This window comes from Lissotriton vulgaris, chromosome 9 (genome assembly GCF_964263255.1).
Source record: "Lissotriton vulgaris chromosome 9, aLisVul1.2, whole genome shotgun sequence".
Classification (NCBI taxonomy): domain Eukaryota; kingdom Metazoa; phylum Chordata; class Amphibia; order Caudata; family Salamandridae; genus Lissotriton; species Lissotriton vulgaris.
Window position 1 is genome coordinate 71628112 of NC_141697.1, and position 18757 is coordinate 71646868.

The 18757-nt window shown below is 42.9% G+C and overlaps 1 protein-coding gene across 3 annotated transcripts in view; it reads left to right on the forward strand.

Moving 5' to 3' along the window:
• Window positions 1-18757, forward strand: part of PCNX1 (pecanex 1) — a 580339-nt gene that overhangs the window by 36525 nt on the left and 525057 nt on the right. For all 3 annotated transcript variants that reach the window (XM_086937052.1, XM_086937051.1, XM_086937053.1), the window contains exon 2: window positions 11978-12186. In XM_086937052.1, coding sequence (XP_086793178.1) covers window positions 11978-12186 — 209 coding nt within the window. The remainder of the gene's footprint in view (window positions 1-11977; window positions 12187-18757) is intronic.

Genomic DNA, 18757 nt, shown 5'->3' on the forward strand with positions numbered 1-18757 from the left:
AAGGGATTTGAACATAGGATAATTTTAAAAGCTGACGCACAACCCAAGGTTCACAAGGTAAGACCGATACCAATGCTGATAAGGGAGGAAGTTAAAAAGGAGATTCAGGGACTACTTGCCAAGGGCATTATTGAAGAGATTGAAACATCAGAATGGATTTCTCCGATTGTGGTTGCCCGAAAACCCAACGGAAAAATTTGTTTATGCATCGATTTGCGCCACTTGAACAACAATATTGTGATCGAAAAATTTCCCCTTCCAAGAATCAATGAGATGGTATCTTCCCTTAAAGGTGCTACATGGTTCTCCACGGTTGATCTCTCTGCCGCTTACCACCAGGTAATGTTAGATCCCGACTCTAAGAACCTAACGGCGTTCATTACACCGTTTGGTTGTTACCAGTTCAGGCGCATGCCCTTTGGTTTGGCCTCAGCCGCTGCTTTTTTTCAGCGGCTGATGCACAAACTCTTTGGGGACATGGAGAACATCTCATTTTTTCAGGATGATATCCTGGTTGCAGCAAAAGATAAAGAGAGTCATGATTTAAAACTCCAACAGGTTTTGGAAACCTTACAGTCAGCTGGCCTGACTGTAGAGTTATCCAAATGCAAGTTCAGTCAAAGGAGTGTTGCATATTTGGGACACATCATTAGCGAAGAAGGTGTTGAACCCAAACCAACTTTAATTGAAAATATTGTTAAGTTCTCTGCCCCTGTTTCCAAAGATGAGGTGAGAGCATTTCTTGGCATGGCCGAGTACTGTGCCAAGTTTATAAAAAATTTTGCTGCGAAGGTTTACAATTTGCGAGCACTGTTGAAAAAGAACACTAAGTTCGTTTGGAGTGAGTTGTGTGAAGAAGAGTTTAAATTGATCAAGAACGAACTGCAAAATGTGAGTGCACTTGCCAGTTTTGACCCCAATATCGACTGTTTGTTAACCACTGACGCAAGTGACAAGGGTTTAGGTGCTGTGTTGTCACAACTTGATGAGGATGGTAAGGAGAAGATCATTTTATTTGCTTCCAGGGCCCTTTCCCCTGCTGAGAGTAGGTATCCCATCATCGAAAGAGAAGCCCTTGCATGTGCATGGGCATTAGAACATTTTCGAGCATTCGTTTGGGGAAAGCCTGTGACCATTCGTACAGATCACAAACCTTTGATCCGTATATTGTCGTGTGAAGGCATCTCTGGTGCGTCTGCGAGATTAGCCAGGTTGTCTATGCGGATGAAGGAATACATCTATAAAATGGTTTACCTACCTGGGAGGGACAACCGTATTGCTGATTGTCTATCAAGACTTCCACCTCCTCTCGAAGTATGTGAAGATGACCCTTGGAGCGAGTATTGTGTGGCTTTAGTGCATGACTGTGGTGAGCCTGCTATAAGTAAAATTGAATGGTTGGCTGAACAAGAAAAAGATACTGTTTTAAAAAATGTTTTAGAATACATCTGCAAGGGCTGGCCCAAAAAGAGGAGTATTCCTGGATTGGACGCTTTTTGGCAAATCCGTATGGAATTGTCATCTGAAAATGACTTACTTTTTAGGGGTGATAGAATTGTCCCACCCGTTTCCTTGAGGAAGAAAATTTTGCAACTTTGTCATGAGGGGCATTTTGGTATTATGAGAACCAAGTCTATCGTCAAAGGAATGTTTTGGTGGCCAGGAATTGACGGTGAAACTGAGGTTTTTGTTAAGAAATGTGTAGTTTGTGGGTCCGCTGACAAGACCCTTAGAACGTTTAAGCCCAAGATGAGTGATGGTTTAATTCCTGACTTCCCTTGGGACACTATCGCAGTTGACATTATCGGACCTATCGGGGATTCTAAAGAGTATGGATTAGTTGCCATTGACCTTTTTTCCAAATGGCCTATTGTAAAATTTGTAGACAAAGTGGACACTCTGACAGTGCTTAGCTTTTTAGATAAAATATTCATGATGGAGGGTTTGCCAGCTTGTGTGCTATCTGATAATGGTGTCCAATTTACGTCCAAGCAGGCTAAGGAGTATTTTGACAGGTGTGGTGTCAAACACAAGACTACCGCACTATACAACCCTAGTGGGAACGGCACTGTCGAAAGATTTAACAGAGTAATTAAGGGTGTCATTCAGGCTTCAGTGCATAGTAAGCTCGACTGGAAAGTACAGGTTCAAAAAGCAGTCTGGTCATACAGGGTCACTGTGCAAAACAGCACTGGCACTTCCCCGTTCACCATGATGAGAGGCAGAACAGCTAGGTGTAAATTTAATCCTGCATGGCTTTTTGATGGGAAAATAGCTTCTTGGTCTCCTGTTGAGGTCAAAGATAAATTGCTGTCCAGTCACGACAAGAGCAGAGAGTTTTTTGACTCATCACAACACCAAAGATGTCTTTGTCAAGGTCGGAGATTGGGTAAGGGTTAAGAAACCTTTCAAGGTACCAAAGGGGGAAAGCCGCTTTGAACCACCATGCAAAGTTGCGGAGATTTTGAGGAATTCAGTGAGACTAGATGATGGAAGAGTGTGGAATCTTAAAAACATTGCTTTAAATCCTGATCAGAATTATATTGAGATTCTTCCAAATTCTGGTGTCAATAATTTTGATTGGGTGGAAGATCATTTTGAGAATAGTCAGGTTCAATCTCAGCTCGGTAATGATTTTGTTTCTGTTGATATGCCAATGCGATCCAATCTTCCTCTGCATATTGAGGGGGGAGTGGGTGAGGGTTGCAGTCATGATTTTCTGTCTAACACCAATGCATCTACCTCCACGAGTCTGGGCATATCTGGTACTCAGGATAAGGTCAGTGTTTTGCCTGACAAAAGAATAAGAGTTGCCCCCAGATGGCTCAAAGACTTCACTGTATAACAGGTTGTTCCTGCTTAAGGAGTTTACTGTTTGACATTGTGTTTTTTTCCCTTCCTTTTATTTTCCCCTTTCACGTTCTCTTTTTTCCTTTCATTGTGTGGGGGGGGGATGTGTTATGTTGTATATTCCTTTAATGTGTATTCTCTTCATGCCACGAGTTAAGAATGCAGAGTGTAGAGTGTACTTGTGTTCTAGGGTTTCCACTGTTGTAGGCTGAGCTGCTGAGGAGAAGAGATAGTTTCCTTGGCCCTCACCTGTTTGTCACATTTACTTAAATAAATACCTTTTCTACAACCTGCTACGTCTGGATTACCTTACTACATCCTGCTTCAGAATTGCATTTTCACTAACTTTCACAAATGTTTGAATCGGCCATTTAGAGCACTGAGCAGCTTCAATCAGTACTGAGCTTTGTGATGTCATCAATGGTGATGTCATCAGTTATGTCCTTTGAGATGTTATCAGTGATGTCATAAATGATGTCCGAGACCATATCATCAGTGAGGTAATATGAGGTGATTAGCAGTACATGGCGGGGGTGCAAGTTATAGTTAGCTCTATTACCTATATAACTGGTAAATGTCACTATTTGTTTTTCTAGTAAAACCGTTACATTGGCGCTGAAATGGTCACTTAACTATAACGTCACTTTAACCTTAGAATTTTTTTTCAGTGAATTTCTTACGTTTTTGTTTAATGTAAATTAAGATATAATTACAACTAACTGTAACAGCATTTTAACCATTCTTCGTGTCAGTGAATTTGTAGTTTTTTTCAACATAATGTAATATTATGTTACCGTATGTAAAGTAAACTCCTGGCTTGCGGCCAGGCTTGGCAGCCAAATCCTCGTAGGCAGCAAGCCCATGCCGGACGCAACTTCCAGTTGGCCACAGGTCCAGCCCGTGGTCCAGCCTTGCAAACGACCCCCCACAGGCATCCAACCTCAGCCACAGTTGGCCTTGTGGCATGGGGTTGGCCGCAGGACCACGCTTGCAAGCAGCCAGCTTCCTGCTGTGGGAGGGGTTCTCGTGGTGCCCCTCCCCAAGCCACTACTGTCCCCAGGGCTCCCATTCCCCAGGGACAAATACATTTATATTAGGTAAGGGGTTTCACTGCCCCCCAACACAGAGCCCAAATGGGCCTGGTGAACCCAACCCCCGGACCCAAAACATTTATATGAGGGGAGGAGGGCGCAATGCCCCCTTCCCAAGCCAAAATTTGCCTCCGGAACCCCATCCCCTGGGGCTAAAGTCTAATTATAGGGGTGGGGGACATGTGCCTCCCCCCCTTCCACGAGCCCTAAAAGGCCACAGGGACCACATCCTCCAAGGCCAACCACTAGTATTAGGGGAGAGGGCGCTCTTCCGAGCCTTCTCAGGCCCAGTAGACCCCATCCTCCAGGGCCTTTGACATTCTAAGTGGGTGACTCACTGCCCACCCGTGACACCCACAAAACATATTGCTGGGCACAGTGGGGGGTCGGGCAGTCCCACAGCCCCAGCCGGCAGGCACCTTGTATGGTGCGCGGGCTGGCATTGCTCCTGCCCTGAAGGAACAGCTGTTTTGCATGCTCCCTCCAGGCGGGATAATGTCTGTTTCTCCCCTCCCCGCCACCCTCCCACCCAAACACCACCAGGCCTAGTAGAGCAGGGTATCCCTACCCTCTTCCCATACATGTTTTTATTAATTATTTCCAGGACAAGGGACTGAGCCCTAAAATGTTGTCGACGTGGTGACAGTCAATCAGATCTTATCTCAAGATCTGCCAGTCGATGCATCGTCAGCGGCGTGAAATATACACACTTTTTTGCCTTAATATCTCAAAAATTACTGAACAGAGTTACACCAAATCACAAAAGGCATGCTTTCTGGACCAAGATCTAGCTTTCTGCCAAATATTAGATTTAGTCTTCTGAGACTATGGATCATACTCTTGTGGAAGTTATTCCATATTTGAAATATTTATGTTGATTAACATGGAGTTATTGCAATTGCAACAAAATTGTTAGGATATTTTTGAATGTGTTTTTCTAGCTTAGACTAAACTAGTGCTCACGCCTCGACTCCATCATAAAAATATGGCTGCTGTTCCATAATGTTCATGTGTGTTTATATTTCTTGCTTGACACCACACCCAGAAAAACATTCACTGTTCTGTTTGATACTGATCTCCCAGCCTCGAAGAAACCATGTAGGAAGGCTATTTGTCACTTACAAGGCTCTTTTTGTTTGCTCACTGAAAACTGTACAACTAGGAGTCTTTTAATTGTTTATTGTAACATTTTTGTTTTGCAACCTCCAATGACATTAGGTTGGAAACAGTTTAATATATTCAAATTAGGGTATGTTGCTAACATGGAAGTTTATATGACATTTTAAAATATCGAATTGTGATTTGCCAAAATAATTATGCTTTTGGTCACAGAATGCTGACATTGCAGTTTCCTTAAGTTTGGAGGCCAGAGACGTTTGGGTTTATGCTTTCCGATTCTCTGTTGATTTGCTGCACTTCTTGGACTTAGCCTGTTGTTCAGGTTTTCATAATGCTGTAATTTACTTGGACTCTCAAGATCCTTCATGGCAGTTTTTTTCTGCATTATTTAACTGTTTCCGTGACATTGCTGCTGCATTTGCATTTTTAGGTCGAGGTAATATTCTTCGGCAGACTGGAAGTCCGAGAATTAATGTTTCTTAGTGGGACTATTAGTCCCGCCTCTGTTTTTGCCTCTCCCCCATTGGCTGGCTTCCTAAACGGAGGCCAGCCATTGGAGGAGAGAGCCGTCCCTCCGAATAGGCTCCGTCTTTTTCGGATTTGGGGGCATAAGTTTTGCTGTTCTTTAGACAGTGACATCGTCCGTCAATCAGGACAGCAAAACCACGCCCCCAAATCCCAAAAATTCAGAAGCTGGCGGGCGCCATTTTTTCTCGTCGCCCTGCGCTCTCGACTATTTCCATCCCTTCCCTCCAGTTCTCCTCAGTCCACCCTGCTATTTCGACCCCTCTTTCATTTGCGTTTTGTTGAAGACCGGGTGCGGCGTCTGATCTCAGGCCCTCAGCGCTCCCTCTCGTTTTCAGAGGTGACAGAGGTGCTGGAGGCGCCGAGAGGCTCTCGCGAGTGGTGTAGGCGCTGAGGATCTCAGAGCGCAAAGCTCTGTATTCCTCCACCTGGAGCGGCTTGGTCCGTTCCCGATCTATAATCTCGGTGTCTGTTAGTACAGTAAGTTCTTATGCTGTGCTGCTGCTGTTTCCCGAGGCCTTGTGCGCCGCGCCACCCTGCGGCACGGGGTGTCCACTCCCGGCTAATTTTGGAAGCATCCATTATAACTGTGATATGAACACGCTCATTTGGGGGACAAACAATGCATACATTCCCGTCACGGTGTGCAGGTTGCACAAAAAGGCCTCCTTGCGCTGTGCAAAGGCACTGCATAGTTGTGAAATAATCAGAAAGCAGGCATGAAAAACATTCCCCTTCAGACATTTTTAGCAGTCTTTTCTTTCACCAAATGCTGGGAGTAAAACAGACGCTCTGTTTTTGTTTTTTGGGGAGCGAGGGAGCGCACAGGGCCCTTTGTCAACGATCTAGGACTCAATTCTCGCCAAATGTATGTGGGTATTGTGAGTGCACTAGAGGTCAGTGGGTGAATGCACCTGCAGCAGAGATGCGTGTGTGCTCTCCAGAGCAGCCTCACTCAGACTGTCATTGCTCTAAGAGAGACTCCATACGTCCAGTTGCTTATCGAGTGATTTTGTGCATAGTCTGGCTGCATATGTACTGCGCACATGTGTTTGGACTTGAGTACAGTCAAGATCCAGTCATAGCACCATTCCGCCCATCAAGCTATCCATTTCCTGGCCTTTCTCTTCTTAGATGGAATCCATCCTCATCACGTTTCAGAGGCCATATTTTTAGTCTAATCCATTTTTTGTATTGTAAATTTACTTTAAGCCTACTATCAATGGTGGCCTCGAAGCACTTTGGGATGAGTACATATACAAGTTTCTGGGCCGCAGGGTGGTATTTTGTACAACTCACGGATGGGTACCGGGTGTTGAAGAACCAGGTAGTCCACCAGCAGGGGAGTGACACACCAGGAATGCCCACCGTCCAGTATACCCCCAAAAAGATGACAAAGCATTTAAAGAACAAGGCCCTGAAAGCCATAAGGGAGAGCTCGTGCAGACCCCAGAGGATGACCATCCAGGACAGAAAGAGCCAACTGGGGTATCACAAAAGGAAAACAATAGCATTCATCAGATGTCAGGGAGAAGGAGTGACTCTTCAAAGACCTTCTGAGGTTAGTAAAGTAATTCATTTCATTTTGAAACTTTATTTCGATTCATAAAAACAGAATCATAAAAGTATAACATAACATTGTACAATTTAAAAATTCCTACAATTGACTTCAGACCATTAAAAATGTTGTCAATACATCATTTACAAGTCAATTTAGGAAAAAACATATATATAAAACACAATTTTCCAATACAAATACAATAAATAAATATTGGTGCCAATCTATGAGCTAATTGCATTTATGAGGGTCAACAATCCATAACAGTAGTTAATTAATATCGGTTTATAATACTGAGTGCTACTCTGATAAAACTTAAGAACAGCATTGCATATTACTGGGGTTGATAATGAGAGTAAATGTTCGTATCCCTCTTTGAAATTTCGGGATCCAAGCGATAACCGAATTGGTCTAATAAATCTATTCCTTGGATCTTTGTACAGGGAACAAAAAAGTATTAAATGAAGAGTGTTTTGGGAAACTTGATTGTTACAGGCACACATGGGTAAACTCTCACACCAACCCACCTGTTGTGGGAATGCAAATAAAAAGTGTAATGCATTCAGACGAAACCTGGTTAAATAAAAACGCCTTTGTGTCTGCCCTATATATGAAAGATAAGGTTGGTGATGCAGCCTCCCCCTAAAAGTCATCCTAACGCCTCAGATGTGGACGTAAAGAGATCTGCAGGGAGGAGCCCAGAACGTGAAGCGTTTGACTACCAAACCTTAGGTCTGGTATTAACAGGCCAACAGGATGAACAGCATCGTAAGGTAGTAGGTAACTGGTCCTGGGGCCCCTTGTATACATGGTAAGCGTTTGAAGGCCACTATTTCTTCCAATGGAAGCCCGTTCCAGGCATGGAGTGCTTGTGCTTTGTTTATATTATTTTGCATAGAGCAGTTGCCACCCACAACGGGGTTCAGGGTGCTTACAATGAGTGGAAGGAAGCCGGCCCGCAGTTTGTAGGGCTGGACAGCAATGCAAGATATGTGTGCAACGAGGCCAGGAAGTCACAATGAGTCAAATTATCAATGAGATAAAAAGCTTTCAGAGCACTATGCAATCAGGAGGGGAAAACTTCTAGAAACATCTGCATCCTAGGGCCACGTCTAGACACAATTAGCTGAGAGTGCAGCAGGGGTACAAGGCGCAGGGCAGCCAGGGAAAGTGCAAGCATAATTGTATTTCTTGATGGTAGGTCAAAAAGCAACAAATCAGACATGCATAATTACGTGCATTACACTATTCTAAAGAAAGCCAAAGGATGGATATAGGATGAGTTCTAAGATCCTGTCACTGCTTCCGAGAACGTATTCAGTTCAAATATGGATTTCCGTTTTCACCACTATGTGTCACAGTAGTTGGATAGATAGGTTTTTATGGTGGTCTGTGTTACAGCATGGCACGATATTTCGACACCTTTCTTCTCGCCATGAATGGGTGTGTATGTATATGTATATATATATATATATATATATATATATACATATATCACCAGCATTCAAGGGCCACTGTCGAGCTGGGATGTCCCTACCCCCCCCAATCGGAAAAAGACGAGGCACCACACCACTCTCTTCCCCCACACCTCTCACTACGTCACTCTCTCTCCCTAACTCTCTCACTAACTCTCACTACGTCACTCTCTCTCACTACCTCACTATCACTCACTATACTACACTCTCTCACTAACTCTCTAACTCACTACTCAACTCTCTTTCTCACAGCAACACAATATCACTACAACAGTAACTATCTCTCACTCTAACACACTACTCAAAATTCACTCTCTCTATCTCACTACTTCTCTATCACTACATCACTCTATTTCTATCTCACTCTCACTACCTCACTATATCACCACACACTCTCAAAAAATAACTACATCACTCTCTCACTACCTCACAACTTCACTCTCTCTTTCTGAATTACTAATTTAAAATTACTAATTCACTCTATCTCACTACTTCACTCTCAAATACACTAAGTCACTTACTCTCTTTCACTACCTCACTATCTCACTACATCACTCTGTTTCTATCTTAATACCTCACAACATCAGTAACACTCACTACTTCACTCTCTCTTTCAATACATCAATCTTTTTATCTCACTACCTCACAACATCACTCTCCATCACTACCTCACTCTCTATCTACCTCACTCTCTCACTACATCACTCACTCTCTATTTCAATACCTCTCTATCTCGCTACCTCACTCTCTCTCTGCTAATGCAATATGTCTAATGCAATATGTAACACATATGCAAACACTTAAGCTATTGACAAAAGAAATTACAATAACATTTACTTAGGGATAAAAAAAAAATAATAATAATAAGCAATGCCAATAGCTCTACCTATAATATTGCCGAGACCATTGCATTGTAAATGCTTGTTCATTTTTCAGTACTACACTAATTGTGTTAAACCTTCATGGTGTTTCTAAATTTCTGATATCGTACTTAATTCATGAGTCGGTTCCTTTCTTATTTACTGCATTTTAAAATGCTGTTTGAATCTTGTCTCTAGGGACATATTACCTAATAGTTCCGGAGGTCAACACTGACTCGAAATTCGGGTGACACAATCCTGCAGATTATCGAAGCTATTGTGCAGGCACAATGTTCAATGTATAGGGACCTAATGCTTAAAATATTCTTCTGCAATAGAAATGTGTTCGTTAAGGCTGTCTTCTGCTCCTTGGAACTAGGCCCCGTGGTAAAAAACAAGTCAAAAATGTAGAAAAGTAACCTCCTTTCCTCCTTTTGCTGCTTTTATTATGCGTTTCTAAACGTTCAGCTGCCATTGTGGCTGTTTTCAACAGGTTGACCCAAATGCAGCAGTGGCTTCTGTTTGGTTTGCAAGGGGTAAGAATTCAAAAACACCATGTCCCAGCGTTGTTATTTTATTTTTCCCTCAAAGCTTCATATGTCAGAACTCTGTACTGAGCACGAGACCAAGAAACCTTCATTGACGTCAAACTTGCTAGAATGCTGGCAGCGAGTGTTAGTTCATGTGGGTGGTTAGACCATTGAGGGCGACTTTGGCCTTCAGATCATTTACGGTTCACCAAGTCTCAGTGCAGATTAGGTTCAAAGGAGGACAGAACACAAATGTTAAAAATGTGTTTCTACAGTTTAAAATCGTTTCAGATACTTAAAATAAAGCATATGTTACATTTTAAAACCATTTCTGCTAGCATTTGTATTTTGGAAGGTGTCTCTGAGCTTAACAGACCGACCTTGCAATACTGTTTCAATTTGCGAGTGCGAGTAAAGATGCCAACCTTGTACCAAAAAGAAAAATATGCACATTTTCCCCTCGTGTCCCACTCACTCTGTTTACAACACAGAATAAAGGGCCTAAAACCTACCATGCCCCGCCACTCCCAACCCTATAAAAAATGTCCCAGTAAATCCGATCGGTCCCAGCCTTTTCTATGTAGCTCTAACTGACTGGGGCTGCACCTGGGATTCTTCAAACAGTTTTGAAAAACAGATTTTTTTATAAACCTGACCATATGGGTTTGAAATCTAGATTTTTGAGGCCGTTCAGGCAGTGCAGGTCCTAATCGTGCCTGCTACATATTTGTATAATCAAAAGGCGAGCAAGTGTCGCTTTAAATGTAACATTGAAAGCGATTAGGTGCGGGCGTGGCCAAGGGTGTGTCTTCAGCCCAGCGCATGTCTTTGAAATCCCATCAACTACAAAAAGCTTTTGAAAAAAACGAGTAGATTGCGTCCACTCTCCATCATCACCTTGTCCCAGGAGTGGAGAAAGTCCTGTCATTGGAACCCGTCTAGGAATGTTTTCTCCAGATTGATGCATACTGTGTCAGCAACTCATAATGGCAATAAAATATTTCAGTTATCAAGCTTTAAGAGATGACATTATTTAAAGAAGCCAGGCATGCCACACCTCGGTAACGCAAAGCGACTACTTGAAATCCTCAGCACAAAGTACTCTAGATGTTCAATTTCATCCATGAAAACAGGAAGTTTGGTCATGTAATCCAGTTTGAATGAAAGGGCACGCACACACATGCACCAACCACAAACTGAGCCTCCACACTTCAGAAGCTCCCTCTATCAGAGAAGGACTCTAAGTGCTCATCACAGTAAAGCCACATGAGGAAATGTTCTCAATCAGTGCTTCACTATACATCAGCCAATCTCCAGACATGCACACAAATGTGACCGGATGTAGGCCCGCTCTTCCTCAAACCGATATTTGAAGAGCGAGTGGGGTCCTATGATGAAGCACGACACCTGGTGCTGTGTGAGGACATCCCGTCACGTTTTTATGTATATCTGGAGATAGGCTGATGTATGGCGAATCATTGATAGAGAACATTTACTCGTGTGGCTTTATTGTGTTGAACAGTTGTGACTGGAGGCCAGCTCACCTTTAGGGCCCAGTAGCCTCTAGTTCCCTACAGTGTATGATGTCCAGGGTTATTTGTGTTTTGATGAAGAACCTTGAGTGGCCTTTGATGCTGTGGTGACGTCACTATCCGGCGTGCTGGAAAACTTGATGTCAAAAGGTGGCCTGTGAGTTGCTAACTGCAGGAGTAAGAAATTCGATGAGTGTCTAACCTATTAAAAATAGATATTGCTTTCTAGCTGCTTTATCATGGGGTTGTTTTAAAAATCACTTAGTTTAGTCATTTCTCATTGTGCTTATATGCATCCTTATGCACTGCTACGTCCTGCTATTTTTCCTTTGTGTATCTAAAGCGCGCTGATATCCACGGGTCTAGCTAGCGCTATATAATACTTCTAAATAATACATAAATAAATAATTGTGTTACTATTCTTCTTTTCTTCCAAGGCCCTTCCTTCTTCCATGGTGATAGTAGCCGTCTACTGTCCAGTAGTGGCGGCTGTCTTCATCGTCCTTAAGATGGTCAACTACCGCTTGCATGGAGCTCTGGATGAAGGGGAAATTGTAGAGCGGAGTAACAGCCAGCTGGGCGAGGGCGGAGCCAAAACAGAGCGAAGGGACCGGTCGACCAGGAGAGAAGACAGTAATGGGCCCAGGTAAGGCAACTAGATTGTGCAGAGGATCTCTGTTTTAATGTGTTAGCCGATTGAGTTGCCATGATATAAAGTGAAGCAAGTGGAAATTAATGTTTTGGTGATGTTTTAAGAGTATGCCAGGGTACCGAATTAATTACGGCAGCATTACTGGCTGCTGCTGATCTCATTTTAAAACCCAGGGCAGAGTGAGGGTGCGTACATTTGCTGCACACTCCATATTGAGATGTCCCAGTGAGACCTTTCCATTAAAAGTTATTTCAACCTTCCCCCTCCCCCCCACCCCGCCACCCATGGCCTCTGTCACTTTGTGTTGGTTTTGTTTACAGTATGATGAATTTGTAGCACGTGCTCACTATGCCACTGAAGTCAAGCTATCCTGGCTGAAGACGGCTGATAGCCAGAAACAGGTTCTAGGATGCTTGATTCCGGTCCAGGGAAGACATGGCTTGGCAGTTTGGGCTGGACTGCTCCCATGAAGCACAGGGTCAAGACTGATTTGCATATGGCCATGTCTGAACTGGATTGGCGTGGTGAGCAAAATAACAATGGATTAAACCCAGATCTGTGACTTAGGGTGAATGTTTTGCCAATGTGCAACATTCTGTCCATCACCTTGTGTGTTTTGTAGCACGATATACAGACTTGAAGTTTTTCCCCTTTTATTAGTTGTATTTGAGTGATTGTTACAAATTAATTCAATATTCCGGGGTGAGCAAATGATTTGCATACGAATGCTTGCTCAAATAATGTTAAAAATTAATATGAATTGAAAAGCACGCGTATCAAGTATGTGGCTACTTTGTAGCGGCTTCTGACCTCTACTGATGTGTGGTCCCGTTCGCCTGAAAAATAAAAACTTTTGAGATTGAATAGTTTTCAGGTCATGAGCTGCTTATCATTCCCTTTGATTTCTTTATTGGCAGGCTCACTTTGGTTTGTTCATCTGACCTGCTGAAGTGCAAGTTAAAATAGAAATACAGCTCTGCTTTTTCCTCTACTCTGTGACCTCCAAGAGAGCATGAAACCCAACTAGATATTGACTTGTTAAAGTCGTGGCATGTGAGTTGTCTTTCAGGTATTTTCAGCTTTTAGACCAGTTCGAGGTGGAAGAGGAGTCATTAAAGATTATGGTGTAATTGTGTGACAAGGCTAAGGTATAGTTCATGTAACTAAAATATTTTGTATGGTTTGTGTTAACATGAATACATGCCTTCATCAGTGGCAAAAGGAGAAAACGTCAGCCGTTCTTTCCTTGAAAAAGTACCTTAAAGTTCGGTATGTGTGTGTTTGCAAGCCCTTGTAACAGCAATGAAGCACATAATAATGGCAAGGTGGTGGACAAGAACACTGGCAGTGACATGGCACAATAAAGATGCATTGAGGATATGACTGAAGGTGGTATATGCTTAGACAAATAATAGATAGTTTGGAACTTCTTTACATATTATACTTACTTATGGGGCAGAGGAAATGTTACATAAATGTTCAGTGTGCTCTACTTTATCTCTTGGGGGGAAATGATTGGACATGGGTATGTCAGAATTTTTTTTCAATACTTCAGTGAGTAGATCGATGGCATTGGGTTGTATGCAGTGCATATGATGGTCATCCTATTTCCTGCCTGTGTTACGAGGTTGGACATTGTTCTTTTAAAAAAAATGTATATATATATTTATAAATATGTATTTTTTAGGTCTCGGCCTGCCAATGCGCTTGCGCGTTGCTGGCAGAGATTATAGTAAGGGCAAAAAAAACAGTCTACCAACGGCAGATTAGCCACAGTTCATGTGATCTATGCACGTTCACAAACCAGCCACGTCACAAACCACCACTTGTCTGTGCCTCACATCACACTTCAAAGGCTGCCGTTCCCCGCCCCCCTCGTGCGCACACCAGCACTCTCCTACTTCCCCTCCCACCTCTCACGGCCGGCCGCTCTTCCCATTCACGCGCTCTGCAGGTCACCATTTGCCAGCATGCGGCCGCTAGTGCTTTCATTTTTTTTCTCTTTTGCTCTGTTTATCGTCTTGCGTGCACAAATGCCAGCCACATTGCACATAGCACACCACCATCACACTTCAAAGGAATCTGTTTGCAAGCCGCTCCCCCGCCCCCACCACGCAATGCCGAGAGCTTGTTTAGTTTCATTTTGCGGCCGCTTTTATTATTCATTTTGCTGCCGCTTTTAATTTCATTCCGCGGCCGCTTTTGATTTCATTTTGCTGCCGCTTTTAATTTCATTTTGCCTCCGCTTTTGATTTCATTTTGCGGCCGCTTTTTTTTCACTAAGAGAGTTTACGGTTCATTGTGTCAAGGTGAGAAGTCCCAATTTCTTGACACGCTCAGGTACTGCATGTGTTTTTAAAAAAAACTGGTTTCCGAGATGCTACTTTCTTTTCAATGGACAAACCTGCAATGTACGTCGAAGATAATACATGCATAGTACTGGCCTTCATGAAGGGTTTCCTTTAACATAAGACCCATTCCAGGCTTGCCAGTCTTGTTTTATTTACTGCGCATTTTTTCATTACAATATCAACAATACAAGCAGCAGTTGAAGCAGTATGCCATTCTGCTGGATAACTACCCTTGGATGAAAGCTCGCGTTCTACCACTACAAGTCTTGTTCAGGGATGATGCGCTGCTGTAAGGGATTGCCAGAACCAGTGGAGAAGGAAACCTAAGAATAACAATCGTACGGGCTTGTAAGCGGCATAGTCGAGATGATTGGCAGGTGTCATGTTGCGACAACAGATTGTGGGGGCATTTGTGGTACCAAGGGACAGAATGGCAAGCCAGGGCACCAAGTGTCAGAGAAGTTTGCATGTGCATGAGCACTAGGTGTCCCGGGGAGGGAAGTTGTGGGATGCTACTGATCTAGGGCAGGAGTATGTTCCCCTTGATGACTGCCTGGAGCTGAAGGTTGAATATTGTTCTGGTGGCATCATCTATATTTTTAGGAGAAGGGTGCTGTGAGATGACATGCATAAGTAGACTTAGAAATTCCAACAAAAAGTATTCAACAAAAAAGATAATCCTGAGGCTGCCCATTGTGCGACAGTGTAGACCAGTGTTTTCCAAACTGGTTCGCTACTCACTGGTGGGTCACAAGACGATTTTTGGTGGATTGTGAAAGTCCAAGCAATAAATAAAAATGTGTATAAATCATCTATTTATCTCGTCATATTTGCTGCGCTTCAAAGACTAGTCAAATGTCAGGCTATCGGGTGTGGAATTGAATAAAAATGTCTACATGTCCAGGATACTTCATGAGTCTACTTGTCCTGTAAAAAAACACTTGTCCCTTTTGGTGCCTAGCTGTGCAGGGACAATTTATGGCATAATTCTTTACATTGGAGCTCTGATTACAAAAGGGCTCATACTATAGAGGAGTTTAAATACTAGCGAAACCCTTATTTTGCAACCTTTCTGCATATCTACTTACTGGGCGTGGAAGTAGCGGTAAGCAATAGTTCCATGATTGAAATGCCTTTTTGAGTCTGGGCAAAACTACTAACTTGCATGTTTTAGGGGTTTTTACCTGCTCTTCTCTAATCTTTTTCCATACTGAGAAAGTTTGGAAATTTACTCCTGGCAAGGGCAGTAATTAAACTTTATCCAGAGCTTTGGGAACAAAAGCGTTTCGAGGGAAGGTGAATGCAGTTCACAAATATTTTCGAGGCAGGGAAGGTGAATGCAGTTCACAAATATTTTCGAGGAAGGGAAGGTGAATGCAGTTCACAAATTTTTTCGAGGAGTATGTTTTCCTGGCCTACTTTTGTAAATTCTTGTTAATTCATGAAACCTGTTAATACGCATTCAAGCTAGGACATACACTACGGATACACTTTTGTGACTTTACTTAAAAATTGGGCACTTAATTGGGTTGGCATTAACCTAGACTTTTTATTTTTTCAATTAAAATGTTCTCTCTCTCTCTGCTGGCTTCACTGTGAATGACAGCCTTCTGCTCTTTCACAAGAAACATATATCTGCACACAAAGTAGTTTTGTTCAGTGCTAGGGACTACTGTGGCAATATGTGCTTTTTGAGACCAAAAGGTATTTTTGCCAGTGTTTGTTATAATGGTGGGGATCCAACAGCTACCACAAAAATATTATAAAACCATATCAAAACATGACACGCATTGACAAAACCAATTCTCATCACATTCTCTGCCTCTCTCGTCATACCGTCACTGTAAATTGCCTGGAATGCAGCTCACACAAAGCCTCCCTTTACCTGGGGAATGCTTCTGAGGAGCACGCTGCCCACAGCAGAAAATTATTAACTCACTCTATCTGTCTCCATCGCACTCACTCTTATCGCCAACACTCTATCTATCTATCGCCCTCCCTCTATCTATCGCACTCACTCTATCGAATCCCCACAGCATCACTCATGGGCACCACATCACTGCTATGCGCTACCACAGCATCACTGAAAGCCACAGCATCACTCGTCGCAACCACATCACTCAGCGCCATCACAGCATCAATCTGTGCAACCAATTAACAACAACTGGTTCAAATATGTTCTCTCAATGTTTCAAGCTTTATTACAAATGTCACAAAAATATGTTAATATTTCACTTATGTTCTTGGATTTTAGTCACAATAAAATACACTGAACATAATCTTCACAAGTTATTTACCAAAGTTTAAGCTATTGCCATTGTAAATTACAATAACTTTTATTTAAGTATTCATTATTAAAAATAAATTAAAGCCATTATTATTTGTAATATCCATACATCTAAGTCACGTTAATACAATACATATTGCATTACAAATGCTATAGGTGTCACATTTGCAAAAGTTAAAACTATTGGCATTGTAAATGACAAAGCTATTAATTTAGCTATTTTCAAAACCAACACATAAATAACAACTTTGTCATTTACAATACCAATAGCTCAAACCTTCCTAATGCGAGACCTATTGCATTGCAAATGCTTGCTCTCCGATGGCTTGATAGCTGGTGAATTTTGTTCCCTTCTGTTGAGTTTCTGTGCGATTGTTGATGTTTTACTCGCAGATGGCAGGCATGTGATCCAGATGGAACGGAAGGCCACAAGTTAATAAGGAAGCCAAGCCCCAGTTCTGTCTTTAATTACAGCCCTTGATAGATGCTTGGGCCTGGGACTGCATCCTTCATGTAGAGATTAAAGATGAATCAAAAGGAAAATGCTAATTTGCGTTAAGTCGTAAAATGTTGCTGTGTGGGAGGAGTGCACTGAGATCATTGGACATTATTAGGTTACAGTATGGAGTTTTTCTACAGCACCACATTTGCCTTCTTTGTATTTAGTCTCTGGGCTGTTCCTGCTTGCAGATTAAATTTGCAGTTGTTTACTTTTCCCAGCAAAGTGTTCATGCAGCCATTCAATTGCTTGTGAGTGTAGGTAATGTCCTATGGAGGGAGGGTGAGGGCATTATTGGTATGCCAGCCGGGCAGTTTTGCTGTGGGTGTTTTGGGTTGGGATTGTAGTTGATATGTGCATACCTTAGTGCTATCTGTTATTTTTATTGACCTGACTAGTGGATGTGAAGTAATTGGCCGTAGGGTGTGAGGCTGGGCTGTGTTTGTCTTGGGTGTTTCCCTTCTGATTTAGTTTCTGAAGGGCCATGGTCCTTCCAAAAGTCTGTTCCTGTCACATGGGATTCACTTGTCTATAAGTAGCTATTGTTTTATGTTGTCTCTTTGGATAGGGTTTCTCAGTGTATCCTGAACTGGTACCAGAGCCCAGCCTCCTATTTCTTAGACTTCCTTTCCTATGGCTAGCTGATCCAGTCTTCCTGGCACTAATGCTAGTTGTCATCTTGGTTCTTTCGTGCAAAGGATTATTTGTCTGAGACATGCTAAGTGGATGAGAGGCGACCACCGCTTCTTGCACTAGTCTTATCTAGCTCATCTTTCTTTCCGCCACACCCACTGCAGAATCTAGTTCAAACACTGCTGATTGACAAGCTACATAGTCACCATGTAAGACATCAGTTTATTCCTGTCCACCCTTCCATTCCACCCTCCCATTACATGCCCGCCCTCTCAGAATCATGTTATTCCTGTCCACCCTCCCATTACATCCACGCCATCTCAGAATCATGTTATTCCTGTCCACCCTCCCATTACATGTACGCCGTCTCAGAATCATGTTATTCCTGTCCACCCTCCCATTACATGCACGCTGTCTCAGAATCATGTTATTCCTGTCCACCCTCCCATTACGTCCACGCCTTCTCAGCATCATGTTATTACTGTCCACCCTCCCATTACATGCACGCCGTCTCAGAATCCTGTTATTCCTGTCCACCCTCCCATTACATGCACGCCGTCTCAGAATCATGTTATTCCTGTCCACCCTCCCATTACATGCACGCCCTCTCAGAATCATGTTATTCCTGTACACCCTTCCAGTACATGCACCCCGTCTCAGAATCATGTTATTTCGGTCCACCCTCCCAGTACATGCAGTCCGTCTCAGATTCATATTCTTCCTGTCCACCCTCCCAGTACATGCACGCCGTCTCAGAATCATGTTATTCCTGTCCACCCTCCCAGTACCTGCACG